The sequence below is a fragment of the Nanorana parkeri genome, unplaced genomic scaffold (assembly GCF_000935625.1).
Source record: "Nanorana parkeri isolate BGI_ZX_2015 unplaced genomic scaffold, ASM93562v1 scaffold1984, whole genome shotgun sequence".
Classification (NCBI taxonomy): domain Eukaryota; kingdom Metazoa; phylum Chordata; class Amphibia; order Anura; family Dicroglossidae; genus Nanorana; species Nanorana parkeri.
The window spans coordinates 6,860-17,595 of NW_017308252.1; the positions used below are offsets into that span (position 1 = coordinate 6,860).

General features: G+C 50.4%; 1 protein-coding gene across 1 annotated transcript in view; it reads left to right on the forward strand.

Moving 5' to 3' along the window:
- The window catches only part of LOC108800291 (insulin receptor substrate 1-like), a gene marked incomplete at its 5' end in the record, with an annotated part of 20,202 nt that overhangs the window by 3,113 nt on the left and 6,353 nt on the right, over positions 1-10,736 (forward strand). Inside the window, one exon of the mRNA XM_018572267.1 lies at positions 4,161-6,057. Coding sequence (XP_018427769.1) covers positions 4,161-6,057 — 1,897 coding nt within the window. The remainder of the gene's footprint in view (positions 1-4,160; positions 6,058-10,736) is intronic.

Below are 10,736 nucleotides of genomic sequence, written 5' to 3' on the forward strand. Positions count from 1 at the left end.
ACTGCGCACCACCCCCCTCTTGGCCAAGTGTGGGGGGGAGGTCCCCGTCGCCCCCCCCCCCCCTGGAGCCAATGGAAGAGAGTCCTGATGAGTCATGATGGCTCTTCATATCATTGAATCCTAGATGTATAAAACTGACCACATTGTGCTAATATCATGGCGGTAACTTCCCTCCTCAGATGCAGATGAGCTCCAATACAATGTCTATAAATTTATAACACATTTGGGAGCGTTCCAAAAGCTGGACAACACACTGCCCCTGAATGAGAAATCATCTGCATCCAGGAATGGTATCAGGTTGCTGCAAAACAGCTTTTCTGTTGACCTAAAATAACTCAAAAACATCTAAAGCTATCCCAAAAAAAATGAAAGGGTGTAAGTCCAGCCAAACCCTTTGGAATGGGGTGGGGGAAGGGTAAGGGTTGGATTTTCTGATTGTTTTTTTGCTGCTATTCTGGGCTCCGATGGAGAGATTTCCGCTCGCTTCCTGATGAAAAAGGATTTCCCAGACAGGAAATGAGGGTAAATCTGCAACAGGGGCACATGGAAATAAGAAAAAGCTGAAGGGGGGGGGGGGTTTGTTTTTTCCTCCCCCACTCTACTAATGTAGATTTTATTTCGGTCTGTGTTGCTGTTCCCTCATTTCCTGTTTTAAAAAAAATTGTCACCGGGACAGGAAGTGCCAAAAACCCACTACCGTGACCCCAGGTAGCTGTGATAATTCGACAGGGGTTCTAATCCTTACCCAAGCCATAAAAAAGTTTTGGCTGGGCATCATTTTTACCACTTTGATAGTTCGGAACCGAGGGTGTTTTTCGTGGACTCGGTGGAAGGACTTAGAAGTGTCCGCCTGTCACCAAATTACTACCAGAGGTAGTGCCAAGCCTTCCCTAGATGGCCCCTCTGGGCAAGGAGCAAGCTGACCGGAGAGTGACCCATGTCTCAGAAGGCGTGGTTTCCATAGACTCAAATGTTATGTGGGTATGCCTTGTTGTCCTGGGCGTAGCTCTGGTTCTTTGTGGGCTAGAAGGCTCAAATTTGGAGTAGGGGTTGAGGAGGGTTAGGGATACATGAACGTATGTATAGGACATGGACCTGCAGTCTAGATCTCATTGGCTACATAGGATTATGGGTATTCAATAGGCCTGTGAAAATTAAAGATTAATTTCTCGATTAATCGTTAAACTTTTTGATTGATTAAAATTATTTTGATCGCTAATGAAAACACTCGCCTCTCCGCCGGCTTCCGGGAGTCCGGTCAGCGATCAGGTGACTTCACGGATATCGACGTCATCGGATTCCTTCCCCCTTCCCCAAGTGACTCCGTCGGCTAACGAAGGGAAATGGGGAGGAGTCCGGTGACGTCGATGTCTGTGACGTCATGGGACTCCTCCCCCCTTCCCTTCGTTAGCCGACGGAGCCACTTGGGCCGGTGAGTATGGCCAAGAAACTTTCTGCACGAGTGCCAGCCAAGGCATCGGCCTATACACATACAGCACAGCAATGAAGTAATAAAATGAACTAGGATCACACTAATCCGGCACGTTATTATTCTGAGTTTCCTCACCCAAGCGGCGGCCATATTGAGTGGGGGTAACTCAGAATAATAACGTGCTGGATGAGTGTGATCCTAGTTCATTTTATTACTTCATTGCTGTGCTGTATGTGTATAGGCCAATGTAGTTGGATCTGTATGTGCGTTATAAGTAATCAAAATTAATCGGTTTTAAAAAAATTTGATTAATCGAACATGAAAATTGTAATCATTACCCGCCTTAGTATTTAATTATTGGTGATTAAAGGTTTTTTAGTTTCTCTGTAAAGATTCTGAGGGACATCTGTACGTACGCCATGGTCCTGTCTTGGGCACCGAGGAGCTTATTATGCAAATGTTGACTTCCAGTTACAAAGTCAGATCTCTGGAACACCCTATTGCCATGCCAGTCTTTCAACTGATCAGAAAGACTTGGCAAGTTCCATTGAGCACAGAGCTGGAAGCCACATATTGATCACCCCGTGGGTCAGGAGCACCCAAGGCGCTATGGCTGCTATTAAGAAGTGCCCGCTGTTCAATCTGAACTCTTCCCTTCAGTCTTGCACAGTTGCGCCGGCTCCTCTCCCGGACTGAAATGGCTTCCTCTGATGTCACTGCACACTGGGAGCTTCTCACAACATGCATTAGAAGCTGCAGCAAGTCAGACGGAAACCGGAGAAGGAAAAAAAGAAGCAGATTAAAACTTCAGCTTTTGAAGGCTTAGGTCTGCTTTAGCGAGTTTTGCTTTAAGAACGGGGCTTGTTATCTCCAATGGATTTGCATACGCTGGCAGCGTTTTCCCGAATGTTTACCGCATGTTAATTGGATACACCGGCATCTGGAGACTTCTCCCAACTCACACTTGGCTTAGTTGCTAATTCTTACACTAAACACTGCCGAGCCGTGGGAACGAAATTAGCATTTACTAAGCATGTGCGCGGATGTGGCGTTCCCCAAAATAGACCGTTCTGTCTTAGAATTACTATAATGTGTTCACGTTATTCTACCCAAAGAGACGGCATTAGCCAATCACATTATTTTGAGTCAAAGCCCCAAAAAACTCATGTGTGCCCTGAAAAGCTCTTCCTGAGCTCCCCTGTGTATCCTACCCTGTTTCCCCGAAAATAAGACCTACCCCGAAAGTAAGATCTAGTTTGGTGGTAGCATGTGAGGGGGAACTTGAAGAGCAGGAGAGATGGTATCAGCCTGCAGGGACACACTGTATAAGGGGATGACAGGGGACTCCCTCCGGCCAGTGCAGTGACAGGGAGCACTCCAGTACCATACTACACCAACTGCTGTCCCCCTGAAGGCACTGCTTAATGTAATGGTACAGTACTGTGTACCGGTAAATGGTACCGTACTTTACCGCGCTGTCCACTGTCTGATGTCCTCCCTGCTGCACCGCTGGTACCGCTGTCCCTGATGGCAAAGGAGGCCAGCGCTGTAGAAAGCAAGGCTGCGGAGGGAGCAGAGTCGCATTAGCCGATACTTCCTCTATAGCGCCGGTTACTAACTTTGAACATAACTTTGGATTGTTGTACATTTTGTTGTACATAAAAAAATAAATAAATAAGACATCCCGTGAAAATAAGACCCAGTGTCTTATTTTCGGGGAAACACGGTAGTTGGTCTGCATTCTACCAAGATACTACGTGTTGTGTTTAATGAAACTCAAGACCAACAGTCTGTTTTCAACCAGACTGTTTGAAAATGAGAAGCAGCTTGGTGATGAACTTGTGTTTCGGTCATTCTGCTCACTCCATCTTTTTGTATGTCCCACCAGAACTGCAGTGCAACCTACTGGTCCCTTGTGTTCATCGGCGGTGGGGTTCGCCGCCGGTGGGACAGGGGGTGAAACTGCCGCTGCTTCTCCGGCGATTGCTGTCTCTTCTCTGGCCGGTAGAAGGGAAGACGGCCAAACTGATTCTTCTCCTCCGCGGCCGCTGGAGCTACAGAGTGGCCGCGGAGGAGAACAATCAGTTTGGCCGTCTTCCCTTCACCCCGGCCAGAGAAGAGAGAGCGATTGCCGCAGAAGCAGCGGCAGTTTCACCCCCGTCCTGCCGGCGGCGAACAATCCGCCGATGAATTTCCACTCGCCAATTTGCGAGGGGGCGAGTGGAAATTTTGAGCCCTGGTCTGGTGGAGTTGATGAACATCAGCAAAGCAAAACCACAATGTATCACTACTAAGTAGGAAGCAGAGCTTGTATATGAAATGAAGTCTCAAAGTCATAGGGCTTTATCTTCCTAGATTTGGCTTTGGCTAACCTTGATAGAGGAAAAGGGAAAAGGACAAGAGCTAAATCTAGTAAGATTAGCTCCCCCTCCTCCTATGAGGATGCAGTGCTGGAGTAGCTAATCTCCAAGTCTGAACTCATATGAGGAGGAGCTCTGATGCAGTTTGGGCTCACCTGCTGGTCTATCAGAGCTAGAAGGTGAACTTTAGTGAGTCTAAGGTTGTCCTTACAAGTAGGTCTCTGTACCTTTGCACTGCATGGGCATTGTAAGTGTTTCTCTATGTTTATCCTGAAAAGCATTACATTTAGTTTGGCTATTGTCACGGAATCCCATACTTGTGCCTACACTTCCTTAGCCATCCTCTCATATAATTTCTTATCTTCCAGGTCGATGACTCTGTTGTAGCCCAGAACATGCACGAGACCATCCTGGAAGCTATGAAGTCTTTAAGTGAAGAGTTTCGTCCACGGACCAAGAGTCAATCCCTTTCTTCGACTCCCATCACCGTCCCATCCAGGAGGCACCTACCCAACCCACCACCACCTAGCCAAGTTGGCTTGTCACGCCGCTCCAGGATTGAAGTTTCAGCGGACGGCTCACCGGCTCCAAAGCCTTACTCTCTGCCTAGGGATCACAGTCCACGTTCCCCTGAGGAAGAGGAGAAGCGGACAAGTGTTGAAGCCACTCACCTTCCAATGGACTACGGTTCTGCTTCTTCGGATGAGTATGGCTCAAGTCCTAGCCTGCACGAGCCTCCGATATTTTTGCCACCGTCTCCAGTTACAGGAGAGACCAATTACATCTCCATGGGGCAGCTTGGGAGGAGGTCTCTAGCACTAGACCTCGGGTCAGTACCCATCACGCCAAATGGAGAAGATGGAGGAAAAGCTTTTAAACTGGAACATGAAGACAATTACGCCATGATGGTAAAATGTGAGCCACGCCCTGAAGCAGGTTATATGCCCATGCTGCCTGGAAGTCGATCCCAAGATTACATGCCCATGACACCTAACAGTATCTCTCCACCAGCCCCCATAGAGTTGGCTGGTTATGTCATGATGTCCCCTTTGGGTAGTTGTTCTCCAGAGCAAGAGAGGGCAAGCTGGCCACCTTCTGGAGACATGTCGGTGGGCAGTGCGGACAGCCAAGCTTCGGATTACATGAACATGTGGCCACTAAGCCGCTCAGCCTCTAGTACCCCTCCACCCGTGGAGAAGTCATTAACACTGAGCAATGGGCCTACAAGGATTCCTGCCTCCTACCGTTCACTTCCTCGTTCTTATAAGCTGGACCCAGTACCTCCTGCTAGGAACTCTTGCTCCTCATCCTCTGACAGCCTTGAAGAAGTCAGTGGTGGAAGGAGCCGGAGACCGCTCAGTATGTCTGTGGACACTTGGCGGGCAAACACGTTGCCAGGAAACTACCGTAGACCTCCCAGTCCGGGGGAATATGTCAGCATCCACTTCAGGGCCAAACAGGAAAAGACAAGAAAGGTCTCACACGTTCCCCAGTCGGAATACATTGCCATGGACACGCAGCATCCAGAGGTGGCCAACGGAGACTATACCAAAATGACTTTTGAGCCATGCCACAGGCAAGTTCCATCCGCTGCCAACCAAAAAGTTGAGAAGGCTTTAAAGACAACTCCCGAAAGTGCGTATGGCCTGGTAACGGCGGAAATGAACTCCTGGCCAGTTTCAAAAAAGGCCTCGTGGCCTACCTCAACCTTAGAAAGGTTTCTAAAGCCTTCGGCAGAAGACGATCCCTGGCTCACGGCCAGCGATACCACATTCAGGCCCATAGCGCCTGCGGATAACAAGCTAAGCCTTACTGCCAAGGTGCCAATGGAGGCCCCAGCGGACAGCGGGTTTGGTCGTGCCGAGAAGACTACAGTAACAAAACCTCCATCTGAAGACCTGGAATTGAGGGGCCTGCTATCCGCAGTGGCCAGCTGCGGTCTTTACAAGGGGCAAGATCGTAGCAAGTTTGCGAGGGCCGATCACCCAGCCCGGATGAGGCACTGTTCTGATAACTTGTCCCTCAACGCTGTTGCCTCTTGCAATGGAAACCGGGCACAGTCCAATGAATCTGGGCTCAATTACATTGATCTGGACCTTGCAAAAGACGTAGGTACCAGTCCACTGACTGCCTATCTGGTGAGTGCCAACGTGCCACAGCCAATAAAGAGTGGAACCCTGGGAGCCAATCCATGCATCAACACCTACGCCAGCATCGACTTCCAGATGTCAGGAGAGCTGAGAAGAGGAAGCAGAGATGGAACAGGTATGAACCGAGATAGTGAGTGGGGGCAGTAGAGGAATAATGGTGCTATAGAGGACAGGATGTGGAGGTGCATTGACCAAGCTCCCAATACATTTAAAGTCTCCCTTATGTAGATATCCAAAGCCCTCAGGCTGCCGCCATCTTGGATGTGATGTCAGCAGCCCCATCAGACTCGGTCATAAAGGGTTATGTTGGAAGGGGCGGTGATGGGTGGAATTGCTGGGCCAGTAATTAGACACTTTCAGAAGACGAGAGGGCTATGGTGTGTAAGGAGGGAGGGGGCTGTGCTGGGGCATTGACTCCTCCGAGGAGAAGTCTCCTCATCTTTTAGGAAGTCCAAAGACACATTGGAAGTAAACATGACGATGGCTTGATTTTTACTTGCAGTTTTTTGTTGGTGACCGGTTCTCTTCGATGCCTTCTGTATCTTCACTCTGAGATGGTTTGTTCTGCTCAGTAAATTTGTATTCCTCTGCTCTGGTGCACTGACCCAGTCTGCAGGTCCCGCAGCACTCGGATGGCTCCTGCAGTATAAGGAGGGTGTTGTGTGGGGTGTTTCTCAGGGCACAGAGGGGCATTATGCTGATTTTTGGTGGGTAGGGAGGGGGGTGGCTGGGCTGCATTACACTCCCCACCACTAATTGCAGCTTGTGCTAAACTGCCACCAGCTGCAGGAGATAGAGCGGCCTTTCTCAGGCAGGGGCCCGTGGAGCTCTGGGGTTCCCTACAGAGGTTGGCAGGGGTTCCATCACTGTGCACCAAAGTCACTCAGCAGAGCCAGGAACTTGGGACCACTGAGCACCAATATAAGGGGGACCTTCGCCCACTGAGCACCAATATAAGGGGGGCCATCATCCACTGAGCACCAATATAAGGGGGCCTTCATCCATTAAGCACCAATATAAGGGGGGCCTTCATCCACTGAGCACCAATATAAGGGGGACCTTCGCCCACTGAGCACCAATATAAGGGGGGCCATCATCCACTGAGCACCAATATAAGGGGGCCTTCATCCATTAAGCACCAATATAAGGGGGGCCTTCATCCACTGAGCACCAATATAAGGGGGGCCTTCATCCACTGAGCACCAATATAAGGGGGGCCTTCATCCACTGAGCACCAATATAAGGGGGGCCTTCATCCACTGAGCACCAATATAAGGGGGGCCTTCATCCACTGAGCACCAATATAAGGGGGGCCTTCATCCACTGAGCACCAATATAAGGGGGGCCTTCATCCACTGAGCACCAATATAAGGGGGGCCTTCATCCACTGAGCACCAATATAAGGGGGGCCTTCATCCACTGAGCACCAATATAAGGGGGGCCTTCATCCACTGAGCACCAATATAAGGGGGGCCTTCATCCACTGAGCACCAATATAAGGGGGGCCTTCATCCACTGAGCACCAATATAAGGGGGGCCTTCATCCACTGAGCACCAATATAAGGGGGGCCTTCATCCACTGAGCACCAATATAAGGGGGGCCTTCATCCACTGAGCACCAATATAAGGGGGGCCATCATCCACTGAGCACCAATATAAGGGGGGCCTTCATCCACTGAGCACCAATATAAGGGGGGCCTTCATCCACTGAGCACCAATATAAGGGGGGCCATCATCCACTGAGCACCAATATAAGGGGGGCCTTCATCCACTGAGCACCAATATAAGGGGGGCCATCATCCACTGAGCACCAATATAAGGGGGGCCTTCATCCACTGAGCACCAATATAAGGGGGGCCTTCATCCACTGAGCACCAATATAAGGGGGGCCATCATCCACTGAGCACCAATATAAGGGGGGCCTTCATCCACTGAGCACCAATATAAGGGGGGCTTTCATCCACTGAGCACCAATATAAGGGGGGCCATCATCCACTGAGCACCAATATAAGGGGGGCCTTCATCCACTGAGCACCAATATAAGGGGGGCCATCATCCACTGAGCACCAATATAAGGGGGGCCTTCATCCACTGAGCACCAATATAAGGGGGGCCTTCATCCACTGAGCACCAATATAAGGGGGGCCATCATCCACTGAGCACCAATATAAGGGGGGCCTTCATCCACTGAGCACCAATATAAGGGGGGCCATCATCCACTGAGCACCAATATAAGGGGGGCCTTCATCCACTGAGCACCAATATAAGGGGGGCCTTCATCCACTGAGCACCAATATAAGGGGGGCCATCATCCACTGAGCACCAATATAAGGGGGGCCTTCATCCACTGAGCACCAATATAAGGGGGGCCTTCATCCACTGAGCACCAATATAAGGGGGGCCTTCATCCACTGAGCACCAATATAAGGGGGGCCTTCATCCACTGAGCACCAATATAAGGGGGGCCATCATCCACTGAGCACCAATATAAGGGGGGCCTTCATCCACTGAGCACCAATATAAGGGGGGCCTTCATCCACTGAGCACCAATATAAGGGGGGCCATCATCCACTGAGCACCAATATAAGGGGGGCCTTCATCCACTGAGCACCAATATAAGGGGGGCCTTCATCCACTGAGCACCAATATAAGGGGGGCCATCATCCACTGAGCACCAATATAAGGGGGGCCTTCATCCACTGAGCACCAATATAAGGGGGGCCTTCATCCACTGAGCACCAATATAAGGGGGGCCATCATCCACTGAGCACCAATATAAGGGGGGCCTTCATCCACTGAGCACCAATATAAGGGGGGCCTTCATCCACTGAGCACCAATATAAGGGGGGCCATCATCCACTGAGCACCAATATAAGGGGGCCTTCATCCATTAAGCACCAATATAAGGGGGGCCTTCATCCACTGAGCACCAATATAAGGGGGACCTTCGCCCACTGAGCACCAATATAAGGGGGGCCATCATCCACTGAGCACCAATATAAGGGGGGCCTTCATCCACTGAGCACCAATATAAGGGGGACCTTCGCCCACTGAGCACCAATATAAGGGGGGCCATCATCCACTGAGCACCAATATAAGGGGGGCCTTCATCCACTGAGCACCAATATAAGGGGGACCTTCGCCCACTGAGCACCAATATAAGGGGGGCCATCATCCACTGAGCACCAATATAAGGGGGGCCTTCATCCACTGAGCACCAATATAAGGGGGACCTTCGCCCACTGAGCACCAATATAAGGGGGGCCATCATCCACTGAGCACCAATATAAGGGGGGCCTTCATCCACTGAGCACCAATATAAGGGGGACCTTCGCCCACTGAGCACCAATATAAGGGGGGCCATCATCCACTGAGCACCAATATAAGGGGGGCCTTCATCCACTGAGCACCAATATAAGGGGGACCTTCGCCCACTGAGCACCAATATAAGGGGGGCCATCATCCACTGAGCACCAATATAAGGGGGGCCATCATCCACTGAGCACCAATATAATGGGGGTCTTCTCTCACTGAGCACCAATATAAGGGGGGCCTTCATCCACTGTGCACCAATATAAGGGGGGCTTTCATCCACTAAGCACCAATATAAGGGGGGCCTTCATCCATTAAGCACCAATATAAGGGGGGCTTTCATCCACTGAGCACCAATATAAGGGGGGCCATCATCCACTGAGCACCAATATAATGGGGGTCTTCTCTCACTGAGCACCAATATAAGGGGGGCCTTCATCCACTGAGCACCAATATAAGGGGGGCCTTCATCCATTAAGCACCAATATAAGGGGGGCTTTCATCCACTGAGCACCAATATAAGGGGGGCCATCATCCACTGAGCACCAATATAATGGGGGTCTTCTCTCACTGAGCACCAATATAAGGGGGGCCTTCATCCACTGAGCACCAATATAAGGGAGGCCTTCATCCATTAAGCACCAATATAAGGGGGGCTTTCATCCACTGAGCACCAATATAAGGGGGGCCATCATCCACTGAGCACCAATATAATGGGGGTCTTCTCTCACTGAGCACCAATATAAGGGAGGCCTTCATCCACTGACCACCAATATAAGGGAGGCTTTCATCCACTGAGCAGCAATATAAGGGAGGCCTTCATCCACTGACCACCAATATAATGGGGACCTTCATCCACTGACCACCAATATAAGGGAGGCCTTCATCCACTGACCACCAATATAAGGGAGGCCTTCATCCATTAAGCACCAATATAAGGGAGGCCTTCATCCACTGACCACCAATATAAGGGAGGCCTTCATCCAGGTGAGGAATGATCCTCTCGGGGTGTGGTGAAACACGTGACATAAACCTCACCTTCCTTTTTTTGCTTCCATATTTTCCTTTTACTGATGACACTAACGTTCCATGAGCCACAGATATTGGGGGGTTCCCTGATCCCTAATCATGTTTTTAAGGGATCCCCCATTGTGGGGGAAGGCTGAGATGGAAGAAGGGTAGACGGTTAACCCCTTCCAGGCCTAGACAGAACCTGTGTGCGCGGCTCTGCTGAAATCCTTCCCCGAGGCTCCACGTCCCGTATTTGCGCTGGGAAAGTGACAAAGGGAAATATTTGCAGGAATGTCGCCGCTTGACGTTGTGTCGATGCATTCTTGGGCCGCGCTCACCTGCCAATGACGTTACATGCTTCTATAGAAGCATGCACATTAACCACTTCCGGGCCGCAACAATGCGTCTATAGACGGCGGGCCACAGAAGTGGTTGAAACAAGAACACGGCTGCTGTCAGGAGAGGAGAGGG